The following is a 22,784-nucleotide window of genomic DNA, read 5'->3' as shown; positions in this document are numbered from 1 at the left end:
GAAGCACCCAGCAGCAGTAATGGCCCACCAGGGATCCTCTCTGAACTGAGGGTGTGTATTTCTCAGAACCTGTTTGAATGCAAGTAGAGAGCTTGTTTTTAAAGGGAGGAGGATGCCACTGGGCAAGCAAGACCCACTGCCGCCAGAGCAGCGCAGAGTGAGACGCAGGCCACCTCCTTGCTCCACGTCTCCACCGGCAGCAGGGGTCCCCAAGGCTTGAGCAACCACTGAGCTCTGACCCCACTGTCCACAGGCAGATAGGAACCTGTCAGAATCAGCTCTCACCCTCCAGCCTCAACTTCAGAATCCACCACAGCAGGGTAATTCAGAGAGTTTATTTGTATGCCACATCACTTACATTCAACAGAACAATCAGCAAACCACCTAACCCCAACTGGCTCATTCTGCTTTATTGTTCATTCTCCCATCTTGTGCTAATTAATTTGCTGCTATAGGCTGTATCACACCTGTAGTGGCTATGGCAGGAATCACACCACGAGGAGGACAAGAGTGCGAGCATGTGAACTAGTGAGCTATGAGACAGCATTAGACTCTATTAATAAAGCTCTTTATCTTTCATTCATAGGTCAGTTCTTGTAAGATGGTCTGCAGCAACCTTGTTCCGAAGGCTTAGGCTAAACCTGCAAGGTAAGAAGGTACCAGTTAACAGCAGCAGGTTTTGAATCCCTCCATAGCAGCTGGTCTCCCTTGCTATAAAGCTGATTCTGTGTTCCCTCTGCTCTGATCTGTGTTCTGGGATGAACACCCTGATGCTGGCGTTGGGCAGTCCAAACAGGCACTTGCTACAGGCCAACGGTGCCATGCTGGATGTCCAAGCCTGCTGCCATCGCTCGCCCAAAACCGTGGCTTCAGTCCGTGCACCAGCACAAAAGCTTCAGGAATTCATCCTCTTCCCACCCCACCACCTCCCCATACCTGTACAAACCAGGACACCAAACAGAACATCAGCTTGCTTTAATGGACTGCTGTGTATCTGTATGAATCCCCAGTCCTTACTGGATGGATTGAGAAAACACCCAGGCTGTTCCCACGGCAATTTTACCCATTAGCTCATTTAGTAGTTGCCTGGTAGCACTGCCTACTTACCATTAGCAAACCTGCACTGCTTCAGTACTTCACTGAAGCCCTCGCACAGCTTGAGGTCAGTCTGGTTCTGCGCACACTCCAGGAATTGTTTCATTTCATACTGGCAAGGAGCAAACTGCGACTGCTGCTGCTGGTAGGCAGGCTGAGCTGCCTGCGGCTCCTGAAACAGCAGACACCTCCCTAAGGACCCTTCCACAGCTCCAGCCTACGAAACCGTCCCAGTACTCCTCACTCCAAATTTCTTCCTTGCCTTCTAGTCAACATGCTGTGTTACTTTTTTAATGGGAAATAAATAATGGGCTGAAGTACAAGGTAAGTTTGCAGCAGTAGTATCATGTTCTGAACAGTTTTGAAAGCTACAGACACTTCGGTAACCCCAGATACACTTTGGTAACTCCGGATAGCATCTGGGCAAGGTAAGCTTAATGTGTGTGCAGCACAAAAAGGGCTTGCAATAGACCTTTCTGACATCATACCTGTAACACAGAAGTCCTGTCTGAATCAGAGGGGTACTACAGCAGAAACCATCCCCACCACCCTGCTGCTAGCATGCATCACTTTGAACTACTTTTAAGACACTCACGGTGACTGTGATATATGCCATAGAGATTGAGTCTTTTATGTCTACAGCAATTACCTATGTATTACTGATCTATCAAGTTAACTGCACTTCATTAGCTGGTGCCCAGTAATACTTTCTCTTACCTGGTAAGTAATATCAGGCCTTGCAGCTTCAGAGCTGCTTCCTCCACCAAATCCTCCTGTAAGTGCGTGACCTATGGTATGGCCTACAGCAGAGCCTACAGCAACTCCAGCAGCAGTTGTAGCCATCTGTGCCATCAGACCAGGCTGCTTCGGTGCAGGAGCAGCCACAGCAGAAGCTGGAGCTGCTGCTGGGACAGGGGCCCGAGCAGCAGGCGCTGGTGACGCAGCTCTCATTTGTGGTGCCCGACTGCAAGGACACAAAGAGAAACTTCACATCATCACCCCAAACTCACAGCAGGCAGAGACCATCCGGTAGCGGGGAGTGTGCATTCGCAGTTCCTTTGCCACTGCCTGCACCCCGATGGCAGCAACGCAATGTTCTGGCGAGCAGCTTGCAGCAGGAGGGTAAGGTTTACAAGCTTCCTTTCTCCGCGGTTTAAAGACTGGCCGCACCCCAAGGGACCGCGTTGTTTTGCGGGAAAGGAGATGTAGCCTAGAAGGGGCCGATGAAGTAAGGCCTTAACACTTAGGCAGCGAACGGCCGGGCCCTGCCGCCCAGCGAGCGCTGACGCGATCCACCTCAGCTCCCGCCAAGCGCCCACCCTGCTACAACCGAGCCCAGAGCGGCCGGGCCGGGCCGGGCCAACCCACCCCCCTCCCGCGCGGCACACCGCCCAACCCCAGCATGGCGGAAAGGCCTCTGCCGCCTGCGGCCTACACGGGGCCGGGAAGAAGGGGGAAGGGACGGTGCCCAGCGGCCCTCACCTGGCGGGGGGCGCCACGCGGGACGTGCGGCTCCGGCCGCCCCTCGGCATCGCGGCGGACAAGGCTGGCTGAGGCGAAGCGAGAAGAGAGAGCGCGGCCCCACGCCGAGCGCCAGCCGCCGCCTCTGAAGGTCACCCGACACCCGTGCGCGCCTGCGTCACTGGCGTAACGCTGCGCGGGGGAAGGGGCGGGGCTTGCGCCGGGTCCGCCTCAGGGGCGGGAAGCGGAGCTCTGAGGTACCCGTGGCGGCGGGTCAGGGCCTGAATGGGCGCCCGCCCGCCCCGGCAGAGTCGCGCTCTCTGGAGAAGCCCAGCGGCGGCACGCGAGGCACCGCGAGGGAGCCTCTAGAAGCCCTTTAGCCTTTCGCAGCATAGCTGAGTCCATCTCAGAGGGCTGGGATTTACCGCCACCTGCCCCAGAATGAAGCCAGGGCTCCTCCTGTCCCCTCAGTCCCCGTTGTAGGGCATCTGCACGGGCTGGCATGAGCGCTAAGGGAGTGTGGTTTTGGAGTTACTGGATTTCGAGGCATGACTTCTGTAAATCCTAGAATCTCCTGAGCTGAAAGCAACCCGTAAGGACCATCGAGTCCAACTCCTGGCTCCACGCGGGACCAGCTATGCCAGAGCATGGGACTGAGGGCATCGTCCAGATGCTTCTTGTCCTCAGCCCAGCTCGATGCTGTGACCCCTTCCCTGGGGAGCCTGTGCCAGCTCCTGACCCCTCTCTCAGTACAGAACCTCTTCCTAACAGCCAACCTAAACTTCCCCTGGTGTAGCTTCATGCGGTTCCCTCAGGTGCTATCCCTGGGCCCCAAAGAGAGGAGATCAGCGCCTGCCCCTTTGCTCCTCCTCCTCAGGAAGCCCCACACCGCCATGAGGTCTTGCCTCAGCCTCCTTTTCTTCAGGCAGGCTGAACAAACTGAGTGACTTCAGCCTCTCCTCATGAGCCTTCCCCTCCAGACCCTTCCCCATCCATCCTTGCTGCCCTCCTCTGGACACTCTCCAATATTTTTCTGCCCCTCTTGTCCTGTGGCACCCAAAGCCACCCCCAGGACTTGAGGTCCCTAGAGTTTGCTACCCAAGGCCAGACATAGGTAAAACTGTTCTGCTGCAATCCGATCCTTCCTCAGTTAACATAGCACACCAGTTGTTTGTTTTGCTTCGTGATCTAAACACGATTAAAAAGAGTCCAGAAGATTAACACAGAATGGATTTGGCCTAGTGAGGTAATGAAGTCTCAATTAATCTCAACAGAAAATGAAATTTCACGCAACTCCATTTCCCATTGCAAACTCTTGTCCTCAGAGTAGTTATACACACATTTATCCCCAAAATGTGACCGCCACCCTGCAACGTTATCACTTCATTATAAAGCCATTACTGTGATAAAATACCTCTTGTTCACAACTTCCTCAGTTGTAAGTAAGGTAGCTGCGTAAGACCAGTCATTTCAACACCTTGTATGAGAGGGGATGTAACTTGTCTGACAAAGAAAGCATGAATATTGGGAGTTTATACAGTATCTGTAATCTGAAAGCAAAGTTTGGGTCGGATGTACAGTTGCTGATAATGTAAAAACTGTTAGGAGATAAATATAAACAACATATTCAGAACAGTGGAGCAGCATCCATCTAAGTTCAGACTGACTGCTGGCGTTACTGCAGGAGCTCAGCCGTGCACACTTATCCTTGGTTCTTTCGCTCTTGGCCTCGCTCCATTTTGGCTTCTTCCTCAGCAGCTCAGGGTTTGGGGTTTTGTCAAATGCCTGCGAAGCGTTATGACTTTTGCGCTCCAGACAGACAGTAATTCATTCACTTCAGATTTGGCAGTTGGCTGGGTGAACAGCTCCCAGAGTTAGGCAGGACTGCTCAGAGGCGGGCAGGGCAAGGGAAGGGCTCCCCCATTCCCTGCTGCCCAGACTGAGCGATGGATGCTTCCAGGGCCCAACATCCCACAGTGTCTGACAAAAAAAACAAAATTTTGACTAAAACTCATCTTATTTAGGGGCTGAGCTCTAAATGATTTCTTAATAAATGGTTTTCTCAACTCTTTTTAATAAACAGTTTTCCTTTTTTTTTTTTTCCTGGCAGATTCCTTGTTGTCACTGAAGTAATTTTGTGCCACATTGCTCTTTGAATTCATTTTGTTTTGCAGAACAATGGAGGCACGGCTTGCATAGCCAGCGCTGTGAATGCTGCCATTGTGTTTTGTCATCCTGCCTGCCTTGGGGAAAACTTGCAGAGCTTCCTTCTGTACTGACTCGCTCGCCCATCTGCTAATGCCCAGCAATGGTGTGCATACAAGGAAACAGGGAAGGGAAGGAGAACAAGTTGCCAGCAGCCATCCTCAAAATAAAGCACTAACGGTTGTTACGGTGGGTGTTTACTGTGCGCAAGGATTATTTTATCTGCAGGCTAGGCGTCTTCTGTGTCGGCAGACCAGAGGTGTTGGCTAGTTCCTCAAACTACGGGCAGATATTGACGCTGCTTTGATAGAAACCAGACACGCGCAAAAGAAAGAAGATCCAGCCCCGGTTCCCTTCGCTTGTATCCATCTAATTCTGAGCAGCGCTATTGACTCGCAGGTCTGCCAGCTATTTTTAGAGGTGTGATGCGAATGTGATCCTAGATCTGTGAAACAGATGACGAAATCCCCATTGCTTAAGTGCGAAGCGTGTTCTTCCAAAGATTTGGAAGCTGAGCAAGGCTTGGGGAAACCCATCGAGAGCTGCTCCGGAGCTGGGCGGGGCACTGGGCTATGGTGTGTGCTAGGACAAAAAAAAAACTTTTCATGAGGGTTTGGGGTTTTTTTACACAGCACTTGTCCAAAATTACACCTCCCGAAAAGGTAAACTGTGGGAACGTGATGGGCGCTCGGCAAGGTGCCTCGGCAAAGGTGGCACCGGGAGGGCTTTGCGTGGCTGCAGGCTGCGGCGGTTTGGCTCCTTCTCTCCAGAATCATGGAATAAACTCGGTGCAGTCACCACAGCGCCCGTCTGAGAGACCCGCAGCGGCCCCGAGAGTCCCGTCAGCGCGGCCCGGGTCTGGGGAACGACGGGAGCCTTTTCCCGCGGAAAGGGGGCAGCGGGGGCACCGCTCCTTGATGCCCGCCAGGCGGCGCCATAACCGCGCGCCGCGCCGCGCCCCCCGCCGCGCCGCGCCCCCCGCGCCCCGGCCTGACGTGACGTCGTCGCGGAGCGCCACGTCCGGCGCGATGGATGTGGGCGGGGCGGGAGGGGCGCGCCCGCCCGGCGAGCCAATGGGGTGTGGGTGCGCGTGCGTTACTCGTTGGCGCCGGGTGCGCGTCGCGGCCTGAGGCGGAGGGAGGGGGTAAGATGGCGGCGCCCGTCCTGCTGCGAGTGTCGGTGCCGCGCTGGGAACGGGTGGCCCGCTCCGTGGTGTGCGCGGCCGGCATCCTGCTCTCCCTCTACGCCTGCCACCTGGAGAGGGAGAAGGGCCGCGACATCCACTACCAGGCCCTGTGCGACCTCAGCGAGCGGGTCCGCTGCTCCGCCGCCATCACCTCCAGGTGAGGCGGGGATGGGATCCGCCGCCGCCTCAGGCCGCCGCGGGGTGGGGGGAAGGGACTGAGGGGCGCGGGAAGCGGCGGGGTCCGGCCAGGCGGGAACGGTGCTTCAGGTGCTGCGGGACCGAAGGCGGGGGCTGCTGGGGGTCCGTGTCGGTTCTCTTGAGGACGACGGCGGGAGGGCTTGGCCGAGCGTGCCGGCGGCGGGCGGCTGCGGCTGCGGGCCGGGGCTCGTCCCGGGGAGGGCTTGTCTGGGGCGCGGAGGGGGCTGGGCAGCTGGGCCTGCGCTGGGGCCCGCAGGGCCGGCAAGCCGAGGAGAGGGGTGTCAGGGCTCCCGGTTGAGGCAGCGCCTTTGCTGGAGGGCTGCTGTGGGAACAGCTTGCTTTTCTGTATCGCGACGGGCTGAAGGGTGAGGCTCCCGCAGTTTCTGTGTTGTAATCAATGGCAATTAGCTAGAGTGACAGGCATTTTCATGGCAAATGCGCGTTGAAGTGAGGTGATCTAGGTGTGACTAGTGGTTGAGGCTAATGTAGGTGTGTACCATTGTAGATTATTTGCTTTAGGTTGTTTTAATTGAAGTATCTGAATTGCTTTTTCATGTAATGTTACCTGGCGGTGCAGAAGATTGCCTTCGTGGTGCAGAGGAAGTACTTAATTTGAGAGAGATTTGTATGCCTCAGCAGTTAGAGCCTAGTCCAAATCTTGATTTATTTTATGGATTTCCTGTCAGTAATTACTTTTGCAGTTGCTTTCTGAAGGTCAGTGGTTCTTATTTCTCTTAGGGGAGTCAATGTATAAATTTTAATATGCTGCTGGCTTGATGTGTTGTCAGGTAACTAGTTGATTGAATTTCAACAATGAAGAGCCTTAATCTCCTGTAATTGTTATACGTGCTACCAGCATAAGTATGCCACAGGAAATACTTTTGGGTGTAACTTGGCTAAGAAACTCCTCTAGAAACGTCTCTTAGGTGTTTCAACTAAAGAGATAATATGAATTGTCCAGCTATCTCAAAACTGCTCTGTGCACACGTACACATATAGGTATATGCAGAGGTATCCGCTTGTAAGGAGCTGGGAAGGGTTTGGTTCTTAAGCAAATGTGGGTATTAAAAGCTCCCTTTTTTTAATGAGAATTTGGTTGTTAATGTGTTAGTGCCTTCAGTTGAATGAGTATGTGAGATTATTCCCCCTCCCCGCCTCAGCGTAACCTGCATCAAAGCTGTCAGTTTCTGTAAGGTATTTGTTGTGTTATCATAACAAGCCAATGGGCAGCAATAGGTCTGTACCCTGCAAAGTGGAAGCTGGTTAAGTTGTTTAGGCAAAACATACAAGGAAGTCTTATTCCTAAAACCACCTCACTGGTAACAGGAGTGGGATTGTTTTACATTGCGGAGAGATGTGTATTTACAGAGTTTGGAAGTAGGCTCTTGTGATTGAAAGAGGGCTTTAACTCTGCTTCTGTCTATGGGATAATCTTTAGTTTGTGAAGGTGCTTGTTCGTGTCGCTATTTGAGAACTGTCGTGAAATGAGAAGCTTCGACCTAAACAGGAAGAAGACTTCATGAAGCTTGCCACATAAGGTCTAAATTAAAATTATGAATAGGCTACTGAGATAAAATCATGTCAGTGTTGTCAGTAATCTACATTTTACCAGTTACACAGGTAAAAAGAGAGCATCAGGGATTTAAGCACTTAAGAAGCCTCAGTAGTAGTCTGTTCTGGTATAGAATTGGTCCTTCGTTAGCTCTTTATTATTGCAAGTGCTGCTGTTGAGACAGGGAATTTGAAATAATAGTTTTAATGAGTGTTTACTAAATGCTTTGAAGAAGTAAGATAATTTCAATTATATCTTCAGGTATTTCTAACTATAGAATAATGCCTGGTAATTACAGTGTTCTTTAGTAATGCCGCAGCACGGTTGACTCTGCCATGGTAAAGACCTGAAAATACTTCAGTAATTCTATGTAATAATATGAACAGTTAGAGATAAAATCAACTAAAATTGTGCTAGCAGTTGCTAGGAGAATCTGACTGAAGTATTGCAAATGTCAGGATAGCTCATGATAATTAGAGCAGGTGGTAAAAGGAGTTTGTGGAAAAGGAGTGTGCAAGTTCTGTTCAGTCAAACCGTATTTGGAGAAGAACGTGCTTTCAGCTCTGTACAGGACACAGACAAAAAAGGAGTATTGCTTTAAAACTATGACAAGATGGCCAGCTGTTAAACTTTGAAGTAAGAATAACACTGAAAGAAATTAATGTTATTTTCTGTGTTGCCACAGCTCCCCATCCATCAGTCAGTCATTCTCTCCAGTTGAATGTTCCTCGTTTGCTGCATCACCAAAGTTCCTCTGAAACTTGGTTTCTGAAAGGAACTTTTGATTACAATTTAGATTTCACTGGGATGGTAGAGTTGCAGTGTTTTCTCATGTAATGCTGATTTAACTTTTGTATGTTTCTTATGTCATTAAGCTATTACCCTGGCAATCACAAATTATTTAATTACTTGATTAGAAGAGTTAACTCTACAGAGTTAAATGGGTGACAGGCTTGTACTTTGTGCCTTCTGCTGGCTTCCAGAGTGTTCATTCAGTTATGTGACTTTCTATTACAGCTACATTCGTGGATGGAACTTGGATCTTCTCACTTTGAGTGTTGATGCCAACAGTGGACTAAACTTTAAAAAGCAGATCAGGGTGTTGGGATTAATTTTAAATGTACAGAAAAAATAGAATAAATTAGTGTATTCCTCCCTGAGCTGAGTTACTCTGAACTAAGTTCTGGTCTTCAGGCAGGGCTTCTTTCACTAATAAGCTGTTAGTATGTCCTAGTTTTGCTTTTAAGCCAAATCTGGTTTTAGCACAACAATGGGAACAGGAATGCTGTAAAGCATGCAGAGGGAGGAGTATAGAAAGTCTTGTATCAGAGACTGACTCATCCAGTAGATGATGTTGGAGAGACACCTTCCTAGTTTCCCTTATTCGAAATATTAATGGTCAGCATATTTCAGGCTTGTATCATGGGGAAAGTTCATTAAATAGTTCAAAAAGAAATACTGCTAAGGACAGTATGATAAGGGAAGATATTAGGGAAATACATACCGTTTTCATTTGGCAATTGCTGTAGATGTTTTAAGTGAATTGCTGTCTTACGTTTGTGAATAATTAAGTGTCAAGAATGGCTTCACTTACAATGGAACTGGCTAATAGCAGTTCCTGAAAAATATTTTTTTTTTTTTGTCTTGCTGCTACAGTAGTTTCACAGAGGGGATTAAACTAAATAGTTTCAAGTAATATGGATAGTAGTATGGCTTGAAATAAAATGTGACATTTCAGTAGTAATGCAGAGACACAGAGGCTTTTGCTTTGTTCTTTTATGTGCCCTGGGAGACTTCTGGGTCTTCTAATATATTTCTGCTTTCTGTCTTGATTAATTTGAGGTTCCTGCAGAGTAGATTAGCAGATGGCTTTTTTGAAGGAAGCTCTGTAGCCTGTTATGTGTGAATGCTGTAACAACTTTAATACAGACTTAAGATAGCTGGTGTGAATGACCAAAGGGCACATGTCGCCGTGTGTCTTTAGCAATATTTGCAGCTGCGTAAGTGATGAGGTTTGGAAATAGTCAATATTGATCTAGGCTAACATCTTCAGCTAACTTACTGAAGAAGCTCTAGCACCAAGATAGAGTTTTAAGTATGTATATTAATATGGATATAATTTAACAGATTACATGTTTTAGGGATTCCCTGTTCTGAACTTGATGCTAATGTGCAAGGTCTTGGGTTGTCATCTTGTATTTGAGCCACTCTGAAGTGCCAATTCTGAAAAAGTCTTAGTATGTGTGTCTGCCTTATGTCTTCAAGTGGATACACCAAATAGTCATCTGGTAGTTCCTAGAAATACCGATCTGTAAAGTTTTTCCCTGTGTTGTGGACAGATCTGTGCAGATGTGCAGTTGTTTTGCTGGATTTGCTGAACGTGGCCTGTGACAACCAGAGTATTACTGTACTGTTCTGTTCAGCCTCATAAATAATTCCTATGGTGAATTTTAGACCTGTGTAAATGTTATGTTTGAATTGCTTAGTCTTGTGACATAGCACTTCAGCGCTATGTTGTGTGAGTATAATTATGCTGGTGTAGAGCTTATTCTGTGGAGCATGCAGTTATGCTGTCAGCTACCGCAGTTAAAATTTGACCAGTGCTGTTTTTTCAGTGAAGCACACCTTGCTAGAAGTATTGTTCTGTCACATCATTATGGAGTGTAGACTGTAACAGAGATCAGGTTGGCAAGAGCACCCCATTATATAAGGAAATGGGACATGGAAGAAAACTCTGACCTCCTTCCTAACTGGATGTTTATTCTGCAGGTTCCCACTTTGTTGTTGGGTAGTTCCTGTAAACTTGATGTCTTGTCAAGTTTGCTTGATTCCAGGTTACTAATATTATATAGCATTTATCTTTCATAGTAATGGTAAGTTCTCCATGTCCCAGCACTTCTTTTTTTTTTTTTTTTTTTACTGGGGTAAACAAACATTTGGGTGTGTTTGAGGCTGACAGCTGCAATTGCTAGAGACCCATGTCAGGTGGGAAATGTAAAGGTAGCTCTATGCAGGTAGTTTAAAAGGGGAAGCTTCTTTAGTCCGTTCTTGTGAACCAGCATAAGAAAATGAGGCCTATGTGCTTTTTTAAAATGTTTACTAGTTTTGCAAGTCTTTGCTAGTCAGGAGTTTCCTTAACCTGAGCCAAGTCACTTTTTGTTGGGCATCTAATTCTGTGTAGGAAAAAGGAGTTTGAAACTGCTGAAGGGCAGTACGTGAAGCAGCTGGCAGTCATTCCACAGGAATTGTATTTGTGGTTCTTGGGCTACTGAAGTAGTTTATATGAAAGTATTGTCTCCTGAGACTCGGCTGTAATCTGTCTGTAATTCATAGTTGGTTGTTGCTCTCTTCTGAGGATTGCAGATAGTTTGATAGCAAGTGCAATGGTGCTGCTCCAGCTATTCTGTAGCAAGGGTTTGCTGTCTGAGGGGAAGGTCTGAAGATCTTGAGCTTGTTGATTGGGCAGAGGGAAATCGGTGTAGACAGAATTTGTCTATCACTGGGATTTGGAGCGTTGCAGGTTCAGTGTGGGGGGTGAGTTGGCATAGCTGTAGCTAGACGATTATGATACAAGTGTTACAGCGAAGGCTACTGAGCAAAAAAAAAAACACAACGTGAGGCCAAGACAGGTTGTGTTATTTTGCTATTTCAGCCTGGTTTTTAGAGAAGATTTTGCTTCTTTGTGGTGTGTATTACTAATTTCTTTTACAATTTTTCTTTTTCGTAATGGCAAAGTGTAACAAAGGATATGAGTTACTAAAGTGTAAGCTATGGTTCTCTTGCAGGCAGGTGGGTGTGTGCAAATAAGACCCAGCCAGAGGTGATCAATAATGGGCTTGGTTGGGGAGACAGGGGCTGGAGGTTATTCCGTGTGCTTGGGGAGGAAGGAAACAGCTTCAGTAGTTCTGAAGCCAGTTGTTCCCAAAGCAGCAGAAGCTTCAAGTGAATTTTTGGTCCATACTTTTAAAAGAAAACTGATGACTGAATACTTCAGACTGATACAATGTGTAGTTACTGAGGCACATCTCTTGTAAAATAAAGCAGTACCCTAGCTACACGAGTTGGTTTGGATACACCAAATCCAAAGGTGGGCTTCCCCCCTCTTCCCCTTGCAGTGTGTGCGTGAACACATGGGGGTTTTTTGTTCTTCCTAAATACGTTATTTCTAGCTTTACTGGAATTTGCAGTAGTTCTGAGAATTATTTTGCTTGATGCAAAGTAAATTTAACAAAATGCCTACAGTTGAAATTCAGGCTTCGTTTAGGATAGCTTAATAGAAGAGATTATGTAGAAGGAACACAATGCTGTTGGCTTGTAGCTTGAATAACTAGTATTTCTGTAAAGACTGCTCTGCCATAATGAACACTGTCTGCTTGAGACTTTGCTGACCTAGAGAATAAGGGCTTTTTTCGGACTGTTTCTGAGGTAGAGCTGGAAGATATAGAACAAAATCCCAGTTGTTTATGGTAAATACTGCTAATAGATTTAAACATAAAATTAAGAGTATCAAAATTTTTGAGTACTCTTGGCAAGCTTACAAATGGGAATTAGTAATTTTTTTCTCTCTTGTGGCTTCTAATTGAAGGCTTCATTTATTAAAGCTGTTAGTGTGGCCTAAGCAACCTTGCAACTATGAACTAGCTTTAATCCAAAAATCCCTTTTGTGAAGCTATAAAGAAGCTGCAGCTACAGTTTCCTAACTTTGCTAAGTATTAATGTGCTCCAGATCCTTTGACCTTTACATGAGCTTTCCTGAAGGGGATGTGGGAGGCATGGGCCAACTTTACTGCCCTCCTGAGAACTTAAATTCTGCACTGTAACTTAGAAGTCAGGTGACAAGGAAATGGGCATATCACTTACTGAATCTAAGCTGTTTTGTTTTTAGAAAATTATATTCGTTGCTTCCTCAGGGTTACAAAGTGGTAAATGATGCTTGCTGTTGATAATAGAATAATGCGTATGTGATGAAAAATAATCCTGAAACGAGAGGCTTTAAGTAATCTACTGCTACTCAGAAAGCAAAACTTAAGTTCTTTACTTAGTTCTCTGAAAAATAAGATCTTATTTAGTGTTTGCCCTTTTCATTGCAGCAAACCTAGAAATTGAGAGAGAGAGAAATGTGCGGGAAAACATGCTGCTGCACAGACGCAGAGCGTTCTCAGATTTTTCATCATACTTGGCCATTTAATAGTCTGGTCTCCTAAAGAATTGGTAGCATTTTCAGCTAGATGTTTAGGAGACCAGAATGTGAACTGGGAGGGATGGTGAGTGATTCGTTCAAGGCATCTGCTACTCGCTGATGGCAGGGACATGGTGCAGGGACTTGCTGCAGGCTAGTTGGGCTTGACCTGATCTAGTACGGCTATTTTCATGTTAAAATAACGATGCAGCAGTTGTTGCCTTGACATGAGAGCTAAGGATTGCCAAATGAAACTGAGGTGACATGATTCTGGAATTCATCACTGGGGGATGTTGAGGAGGTCAAAAGCATGTGTTCAGAAAGCATCTGGGTACATTCAGGAAAGCTTCAAGGTAGGCTGAGCGTCTTGATGCAGGTAAAACTACAGTACAGAAGTTTAAGAGCTGATTCTTAATGATAATTAAGGTCAAAGAGAGGATGCTGGGGAACAGTGTTTTTGTAAAAGCTCTTAAAAACATCTTCTGCAGGTACTGTCAGAATTGGGGTGCTTGGCTAGAAAAAGCAGTATTTCTTACAGAGTGAATAAGATGATAATCTGACCTCTGGCTGCTACTGGTTTGATTGTTTGATTTGCTGTGTTTGGCAGGCTTGGAATTCTGTCGCTTTTTGAGCTAATACTGATAACTCTTACAGCTTTTAACTTGTTAAACATGGAGGTTGTTTGCTTGTGCTTTAAAATGACTGAGCTACAGGTTCACTTGGCTGCCTTTGTCAGTGGTATCTGTCAAATCATGCTAAAATGCTTAGAATTAAAGCGTACTCCTGTCATGTGCTGTTGTGGAACATAGAGAATGTTCATACTTGTGAAAGAGGTAAGGATTTAATAATAATAGAGTCTATTGGAGACACGTCACTAGTGGATCAAAATTACCTCAGTTGTTCTTGTCTTCTGTTAAGAAGTATCAAGTGCATGCAAATACAGCTTTAAACTTCTACAAGTCGGACACTTCTGAGCTTTGCTAAATATCACAGACCTAAAGGTATGCTGCCTAGAGGGTGAGTGGTAATTTTTTTATCAATTTTTTTTTTTATCAAAAGGACATTGGACTGAAAGTCACAGCAGTGCTCAATTTTAGATGGTAGTAAATTACATGAACAGTTCTAAACACTTTGTCCTGGATTTCTTGAATCACTGTTCTGGAAATTTTTTCAAGACCATTCAGAGTTATACCTGCAAATGAGAAGTGAGGCAGACTGTCATATTGAACAGAGAGGGAATTTGAATTACTTAAAACATACAGGAAGATGTCTTAAAGATTTGTTTTAAAACTTCCTTGAAGTTAGGTCAGATTGCCTTTTCCTTTTAATAGGAGTGAAACTTGGGTGTGGCAAAAGCCGTCTTGCCACAGGTTTGTCATACTTCTCTGAATCACACAGGGTGACTTCAGCACCATGTGCAGAACAAAATGCCTGACTGCTTCAGGGATGGGGAGCCACAAGTCAGCACCAGGAAAAAGTTGATGCTGGATTATGCTTTTATCTTGCTGTGCAAGCAGCTCTTTAATTAGTGCAGTTCATCTTACTTACTATTCTTTATCCAAAAAATTGATCGAGTTAACAGTAGCTCTTGTAAATTATGTTCTGCGTAAGAAAGGCAAGTTCCATTACACAATTCTGAGCAGTTTATAGTGCTTTTTACTTTTGTCTTATTTCTTGAAGTTTATTCCCATGTTAGGACTGCAGTCTTGCTTCTTGCTGTTCACTTGCCGTGTTTTTAGACTTTCAAACTCAGGTGTGATTTGCATTAGCTCAGTGTGAGAGAGATTTTTATCATACAAAAAACTTTCTCCAGTTGCCTGCAAAAGTACATTGTGCATTTTAGCGGGGTTTGGGAGCTCTTTGATAGTATTAGGAGATTAGCATCTTCAGTGGAAAAAAAGGATAGAAATATGGAGTCTAAGCTTTTTGCTTTTCAGTTTGATGCAAAAAGCTTCTTCACACTTCATACCTTATAAGGCTGGGAAAAGTGCTTCATGTCTTAAACTACTGCCTCGAAGTGTGTGGAATAAGATGCGAGATTAGAGCTGTACTCCACAGACTGACATTTAATACTGGATGTCCTTAAAGCTGCTACAAGGCCAACAAGATACTCAATGAACTTTTGCATGTGGAAAAAGCTCTCACCATGCTCTGACCTTCTTGCAACTGTGAACAGATCACTTGGGGACGCTGACTGTCAGGAAGGGCTTGAACTTGATATTTTTCCATTAACGACATTTTATTCACTTTCAGAATAACTGTAGGGTCAGATTTTGTAGTTTAAAGTTTCCGGTGTTTTAAGCTTGAGTTTGGTCTCAAATATGATAGGATCTCACAAGCATCAGAGGATGGGAGAACGTAGAGCTGGGGCAGGCAGAGGGTAGGAATTCAGCATCTCAGGAGTTACGTTGAGTAAGGGCAATGTTGAACCAGGGACCTAGGCACACTTTGAGTTAGGCTGTTCAGTCTCAGTAAGGAAAATCCTGAATGTGTTCAAATTGAGTTTAATGTCACCCTGCAAAGAGTTCTCTCTTGGAGACTAGATGGCTAAATATCACCTGTGGACAGTAAGCTGCAAGATCTGTAAATGTGGTAATACAGAAAAATAACCATAGGCTGTTAAATGCAGAATGATAATATCTGACTCTGGAATACTGCATTTGGGGAGACAGTTGCTAAATGTGCTGTTACCACCTTATCGAAGCAAGGCTGGAAAATAAACTTCTCACTTGAAGTCCAGATACCATTCAGTGCATGGGAAGAAAGTCTCATCATAGCTGAGATGCTTGGGAACTTGCAGTATTTCTTTACAATGTTTGCTTATCTCTTGTGGCAAGGTGTTCTTTTTTTAAATCCCTCCCTCTTGGAAGTGCAGCTCCCTTAGCTGTGAAGTGCTGCGCTTGCATCTCCACAGCTGCTCTTCTAGATCTTTGCCATCCATACTCAATACTACTTTGCTTACAAACTGTGCTGTACATTAACTGTGTCTGCTGGCATTGATGTGCTGCAGGGAGGGTGTGTTAACCAGTGAGACAGCCTTGTCCCCTACGGTTTGCATATCCCCAAATTTGCACCCAGATGACCAAGAGAAGCGAGACTGTTGTATTGCGCTGCTCCCCTGCACAGTTAACTTCACATCTTTCTAACCCTTTGCAGCTCTGGGATGTGAGGTTGGTCCTGTGGTAAAGCAAGTGTTGGTCTTTCTTGTGCTGGCTTGAAGCTTTATGTTTGCAGGTAAATTTAACTTCAGTCGTTTATTAGATTTAAGGCAACTAGTTGAAAATACGTTTTTTACTGGTTATTTAGTAAACATGCTTCCTAGGAATTGGGACCTAGTTCTCTGCTCAGTTTCTTGGAGAGAAGATGACTTGAGTATCATAGTTAGTGGTAGACAGCGACTAAGTTTGAATTAGAGTGATGAATTCAAATATATATTGAAAATATTGCCAAAATGGCTGGGAGATTGTCAAGTATCTTACTGTGGCACTTTTCTTGTGTGAGGAAATTGCTTGTAATGTAGTAGTAGACTTTCACTGGTCTCGGATGTATGGTGAAGTATACTGTCAGTAATCCTGTAGTGTGCCAAGAGCAAACCTCTGCTGTGTCTTTTCTTTAGCAGAACCATTGTCCCCAGCACAAGCTGCTCGGAAGCTGCACGTCTGGCATAAACACACTGGTGTTTTCGGCTGCACTGCTTTGTACCTAATTACCTGACAGTTAACCTGATCATGTGAAGCTAGCCTTACATGCTTCAGAGACATGCTGTCAGATATCCTAATGTTCTCTTTTAGGTTAAGTTGCATGCTGAAGTAGTGTTAACTTATTTTCGTGCTTTCAAGTGACATGAATAAGTATGGTCTTCACTTTTTTATAAATAACGGCGCAATCTGCCTTAGGGCATCAAATTAATGGTTTCTAGCACAAATATATTTGCTAATTTAGTCGTCTTTCTCCTTATTGCACCAGCAGTTTTGTAGGGCTTGCGCCACTTTCTACCTTATCAGGGAAAAGTTGAAAGTCACTTTGTGGTTTAGGTGCTAGTTCAAAATGGCACATGGTGCGAGGGATCTAACAAAGTGTAAGTCTCTTTATGGTACTAAACCCAGATTGTTTGCTTGATGGATTTGCATTCCTCCTAAGATCTTAAACTGATCAGGAGTAGCTGGAGTACAAACATATGTTCTGATCTGCTTGCTGTGGTGCCAGCAAGGTAACAGCTGATAACAGCTAGTTACCAAGTTGTACCATTTTCCCTCAGCTAGTTAGTAAGCGTGTGTCCAACTGCTGTGGTGGAGAGAACTGCTTAAGCTATCATTAGAGGAAGGAAATATTTATTTGATAAAAGAGCATTGAACTACAACTCTAGGAAGCAGACATGGTATTTGGTGAAGTTGCAGTTGTGTTTGTGCTGTGTCAAATTACATATATCAGGAGTATGTGGGATAAAGGTGCACCTCGTACACCCCCTGGTGCAAGCTGCTTCGTTTGTCCAGGATACCCCTGGACTTCGTTTAGGACTGCAGTGGTCATCTCAGTGTGTGTTTGTTTTTTCCCATCAGTGATGGATTTAAAAATCTAATGTAAAGCAGTAGGTACCCAAATGCAAGTTAACTAGTTCCATTGTTTTACAGATGGGGTCGAGGATTCGGTCTGTTGGGTTCCATCTTTGGAAAGGACAGTGCAATAAATCAGTCAAACAGTGTTTTTGGACTCGTGTTTTATATACTACAAATGCTACTTGGTAAGTATTAATTCGGTTTAGACCCTAAAATATAGAACAGGACTGTGGTTATGAGGAGTGCATTACACATTGAGCAATTTGAAAGAGACCAGATAAATGCATGTGATTTCTTTACCTCATTTTTTAGCACCAGTCTAATGACACATCTGGTCCAAAGGGCTTAAAAAAAAAAAAGCAACTTATAATGAGCAATTGCATTTTTCTGCTGCTACGCTGCTAATATAACTGTCGAGACGGTTGCTACCCAGGTATTTTCCCTTCTATATGTTTAGCATTGGATTGCATGATAAAAAGGAGAAATAAAAAAATGGAAGTAACAAGTTTGCAGGAGTATACAGAGAGGAAAAAAAACAGTGTGTGAAATGTAATGTATACTCTTTCTTCATAACTCTATGATCTGCTATAAAGCTATTAGTATTGAAAGACACAACTTAACAGCGTGTAACTTTCCCATAACTCAGGCATACAGAAGATGGCTAATGCTACACATGCATCTTATCAAAGGACTGTCGTACAGAACCTAGAAGCTCCCCTCCAAGTAGTGATTTGTTCTCCATCTTGAACTCGTGGTATTTTAAACAGACTTTTCTGTAATGCAAACTTGCCGAGTAGCCTGCAGTTTGAATTAGAGTGCTTAGGCTTTTTGTTTTGTGTGGAAGGGGGAAATGAGAACAGCCATAGTAACTTTCTCTCTCTTGTTGCAGGTATGACAGCAAGTGCAGTAGCAGCTCTAATCCTCATGACATCCTCCATAGTGTCTGTAGTAGGCTCATTGTACTTGGCATACATTCTGTACTTTGTGCTGAAGGAATTTTGCATTGTCTGCGTCATCACATATTTGCTGAACTTCATTCTCTTTATCATCAACTACAAACGACTAGTTTATTTGAACGAGGCCTGGAAACGGCAACTCCAACCCAAACAGGAATAACGCCTGTTTGAACTTTTGACTGACAGTCTGAAGACCCAACTTCCATTAAGTTTATTTTGCAGTAATTTTTTTATTCTCCATATCAGACACTTTCCCTGAGAATCATAACTGAATTTTTAATTATAAAATTGAAGGGGCCCTAGATAATTTTTTTTGTGCTAATCTTCAACTTAATGTGGTTATGAAAGAAAGCTCTAATACAATCAAAGACAAGCTTTAACTTTACTTTGAAGGAGTTTTAGCCACAGCAAAACCTAGACTCACTCTCTTCCCCCTCCACCTGTGAAGTGGGTAACACTTGCTATAAAATATCCTGTACATAAATTCAGGTATAACAAGATGTGGTCATGACATTAAATATTCTAGACTAGCATTACCATATTTAATGTTGCCATGTTTACAGTATGTGTATTACTTTTTTTTTTGTTTTTAAGATGATGGACTTAGATTTGACTAGGACTTAAACTGTAAATAAAATTAGACGTATTGGTTTCATCCCCGGAGAACTCACTGTACAATCAGTTTCATTAGCCTAGGAGCTGTCAGAGTGTTCAGCTAACAGTCGACTGAGATGATGGAAGAAGTGACCTCTGTAGAGAACACCGCGTTGCTGCACTCGCTGCTAGTGCTTTCACAAGAACAATGGTTGGGGTTTGTTCTTTTTTTATCTCCAATACTGAAAAAAATGGAATTTAAGCTGAAACCTGAAGTATGTTCATTAAACCACAACTTCATTAATTTCTGTACAGAATGAAATTAGCTTAATGTGGTCAAGAGAGAGCTGCCACCGGGATATGATATGCATATTGGGGGGTGATGTATCAGAGGACTTAATTTCTGTGCAGAGCTGTTTCATTTTTAAACTGCGGTCAGCCAGCCAGTGTTACCAGTGTTTGATGTTACACGAATGCTGCAGTATAAAATTGCAATTTGCAGTGGAAACCACTGACTTAGTGGTATAACCCAGCAGTGTGCTGAAGAAGCAGTTACTTAATTGATCTTCGTCAGGATCTTTGGTTTGTGCTATATATGGAAATGAACTTTAGGCCTGACACACATAAGATCCCTCGGAAGGGCAACCTCTTAATGGAGTAAGTAAGTAAATGTGCACTTGAAAACGAAATGTGATATACTGCTATCATTGCTCTTTCTAATAACTAATTGGGGAAAAAAAAGAAATTAAAATGCAGATCTAAACAAAGGAACAAAATTGTAAACGTTCTTTCTGCACTCAGTGTTCTAAGGCTGAATGTTAAAAGTGCCTTCTGTCTTAAAATCTCAAACCAAATACTTTGTGTTGAACTTGGCAGGCAGAAGTGTCCTTGCTTTAAAAATGAGCAGACAAACAAAATTTCTGGCAAACTTGCTGGAGATAGAAAAGTATTAAGAGATCTATTTTAGTTTTTAGACTGAGAAGTGGTAGCAATATTGTTTCAGTTAGCTTAAGTCAATGCGATAGAGGGTTGATGATACGATTTGGAAAAGTAAAATATTTGCTTCAGACTCTGTGACACCAAAATGTATAGGTTCAGCTTTTCTCTGTAATTGGTGCTGTGCTGCTTTTTGCCCTTGTCAGCTTCTAAATATGAAGAATTCCAGCTGCATACCCATTTATTTAAAGAATTAGATAAACGAATTTTAGGATTCTTGTTCTTAAACTTGAATGTCAGAGAGACATGTTGTATGGCTAAGTGGATTATAAACACTAAGTTGCTGAGGATAAACTTGACTGTGAAACATGCAGTGTTCCTTAGAGAAAATAGAAATTATAGATTGAATTCACAAAAATAGTATTTAAATTACTACTGAAGTAATTTTCTGGTTTGTATCAAGGATGTAGGTGGAAACTGCTTTTATGTATAGAGTTCTGTGGTATGAGTAACATTTGTTGCATGTAACACTAAATTACTTGTCACTCTTGTCTGTTTCAGACAATTCATTAAATGCGTTTTGTATTGACCAGAGTATAGTTAAAGCTTGTCTTGATGTTTAGTTCTGTCTCTCAAATGCCTTGAACTTTCACATGAGGGGAGTGAATGATGTTAACCTGGTCCTTCAAGGCTTTACTTTGTTCTCTTAGGAGCCTTGAGGCATTATCGCTGTTTAATGTGTCGTATAGATTTGTTTCGATGCATTCCTGTGATCTGTGCTAAGGCATCTTTTCATCCAGGGAAGAGGCGAACACGTGCTGCCCGCTATGGTTAGATGCAGCACTAATATCTCGGAACAAGCAGCAACGGAGACAAGTTGTGATTACTTGGTCCAATTTATGGGTGTAGTGCACATCAAAAAAAACAAAGAAAAGGAAAAAAGCCCCATCAACTGAAAGTATCAATGTTGACTAATTTCACTGCGTCTTGTGCTTGTCTGTGTGGGCATAGTCTGTTCCTTCAGTTTCAGTAAAATTGTTTAGGGCCAGATTTCCAGCAGTTGTGTCTGCAGTCCTTGTCTGTGCACACAGAGGGATCAGGTGGAAACTGAGTTTGGTCTCTGGAAGAATTTGCAGCTACACTGTGCACGAACTGGCAAGTCTGATCCTTAATTGTGAACTCTCTTGTCTTGTGTGCTTTTCTTGCAGTTACTTTCTACTGGAAGTGATTTGCTAGCAATGGCCCTAACTGTTCTACTTTCTGTCTCGTGCTTCAGAAATGCAGTTGGCCTGAACAACGGGCGAAATAATATTAGCAGTAGAAATCTGGACTGTTTTGCTTCCAGTTCTTGGACTCTTTCCTCATTGCTCCCAATGATAGAAACAGCATATTTCTTCCAGTGAAATGGCCCAGGTTACAGTTATGGGATGGAAATCTGATGAGTGCTCATACAACTGCCCCACCCAAAAGAGATGGTGTGGCAGGTGCATGGTGGAGATGAATTTGAGCCTTACAAATCTGAAGGCAAATTCTGAGAAATCTTGGAGATCCAGGAGCATGGTGAAAGGAGCAATACCTGGTCTGGCAGAGGGATGGGGCAGCAGCATTGCACAGATTCTGATTGTGGTTTTCACATGGAGGGGAGGATGAAATTCATCTACACACTGGTTCTGAATTGGGGCTTTCCTCCCTCTCTCAGTTCTCAGAACTTCCACAGGAGAGATGGGAAAGGCGAAAGAACTTCATCCCAAGACCTGCTTAGGAACGAAACATTCCTGAAATCCTCTTACTGTAAGGTACTTGCTGCTCTTAAGGCCTATGAAGCATTCGAGTCTTGTTTAAGAAATGAATGTTCTTGGAAGCTTCTTACTGTAAAGTGTTTGCAGTGCAAAGGCCAGTGAAACAATCCCTCCCACCTTTGATACTTAAAGTGACACCAGATCTCTCTTACGAGGAGGTTTCTGCACGCTGTAGTACACATTAGTCTCCTGCTGTACAGAGTCTCTTGATTGCTCAGATTGGTGAGGTGCTTCAGGCAGCACTTGATGCTCCTAATTTCTATGGGCTAAAGTCAAAGAGAGGTCGAATAGCTTTGGTTCTGCCAACATTTAAACATGATCAAGACAAAACTGGTCCAGGAAAAGATGAAGTATTCTGTTACCATAAAACTGTGTTAAGCATGGCCTAAATATTAGGTGTTTGCTCTGTATAGTATGTTCCATCGACTATTTATTACTAGTGCTCTAAGCTCCATGAATTAACCATCCACTTAAATAGTCATTGGGCAGATGTTCCTTTTATCAGCATAGGTTGAGAGATACTCTATTGGAGGTTTAGGATACAATTTTGCTAACAGGTAAAACAATGTAAATATGTATGAATTCTATTTGTTGCACATAACTTTTTTTGGTATAAAAAATAAATGTAGAAATTACCTGTGGATGTCTTGCTGTAATTATTCTTATGCTGCATTCATGCAGTCCAGACGTAAGAGCTTGAATGAACCCAATCAGAGGCCTTTTTGGACTCAGTCTGAGCCTTAGAAACAGTTTTTAAAGTCAGTACTGTAACTTTGGGTTTCGAAATGTACTAATTTGTGATTATTTTTTTAAAAGATATTGTGTGTTAGCAGTAGGAGGGTTAAGGCACTTGGATCCCCAGAGATACCAGTTTGTAGAACTTCTGCAGCTTCCTGGTGTCACGTTGAATGTTGTTTGCTCATGGGTGTGTAAAGGTTGAGCAGTGTTGATGCTTTTAACTGTTTACACTTTAAGCAACATGCAAAACAAGAAAGTTCCATGTGTTATTTTGATCACTTCCCACTTTCCTTGGTTCTGTAGGTCTGCTTTATCTCCGCTCCGACAAG

General features: G+C 44.0%; 2 protein-coding genes across 3 annotated transcripts; one reads left to right on the top strand and one right to left on the bottom strand.

The window, feature by feature from the left end:
* Nucleotides 1-320: 320 nt before the first annotated feature.
* CHCHD2 (coiled-coil-helix-coiled-coil-helix domain containing 2) lies at nucleotides 321-2,732 on the bottom strand. Its single transcript, XM_084272924.1, has 4 exons — nucleotides 2,578-2,732; nucleotides 1,813-2,059; nucleotides 1,108-1,267; nucleotides 321-641 (listed from the first exon to the last, which is right to left on the bottom strand). The coding sequence occupies exons 1-4, from the start codon at nucleotides 2,625-2,627 to the stop codon at nucleotides 631-633; spliced, it is 468 nt and encodes a 155-aa protein (XP_084129050.1). The 5' UTR covers nucleotides 2,628-2,732; the 3' UTR covers nucleotides 321-630.
* A 3,178-nt stretch (nucleotides 2,733-5,910) lies between these two features.
* VKORC1L1 (vitamin K epoxide reductase complex subunit 1 like 1) lies at nucleotides 5,911-22,476 on the top strand (the record flags this gene model as incomplete). Of its 2 annotated transcripts, XR_014617733.1 has the most annotated exons (4): nucleotides 5,911-6,104; nucleotides 17,508-17,617; nucleotides 18,322-19,643; nucleotides 21,618-22,476. XR_014617733.1 is itself a non-coding variant. In XM_084273216.1 (3 exons), 3 exons carry the CDS (start codon nucleotides 5,911-5,913, stop codon nucleotides 18,546-18,548), a joined length of 531 nt encoding a protein of 176 aa, XP_084129342.1. In that variant the 3' UTR covers nucleotides 18,549-22,476. The 2 variants fall into 2 exon arrangements, 1 of the variants encoding a protein (XP_084129342.1); XM_084273216.1 differs by having other exon boundaries at nucleotides 18,322-22,476.
* Nucleotides 22,477-22,784: the final 308 nt, after the last annotated feature.

This window comes from Gallinula chloropus, assembly GCF_964237585.1.
Source record: "Gallinula chloropus genome assembly, chromosome: 19".
Lineage (NCBI taxonomy): Eukaryota > Metazoa > Chordata > Aves > Gruiformes > Rallidae > Gallinula > Gallinula chloropus.
Note: the sequence above shows the minus strand (reverse complement) of the source record. Positions and strands in the feature narration are given on the sequence as shown.

Bases quoted from the DNA above. Each gene is read 5' to 3' on its own strand.
- CHCHD2 (XM_084272924.1), bottom strand. From the start codon at position 2,627: ATGCCGAGGGGCGGCCGGAGCCGCACGTCCCGCGTGGCGCCCCCCGCC. The intron at 2,060-2,577 runs GTGAGGGCCGCT...GTGTCCTTGCAG, and splicing joins CGCGTGGCGCCCCCCGCCAG to TCGGGCACCACAAATGAGAG. The intron at 1,268-1,812 runs GTAAGAGAAAGT...CTGCTGTTTCAG, and splicing joins GGCCTGATATTACTTACCAG to GAGCCGCAGGCAGCTCAGCC.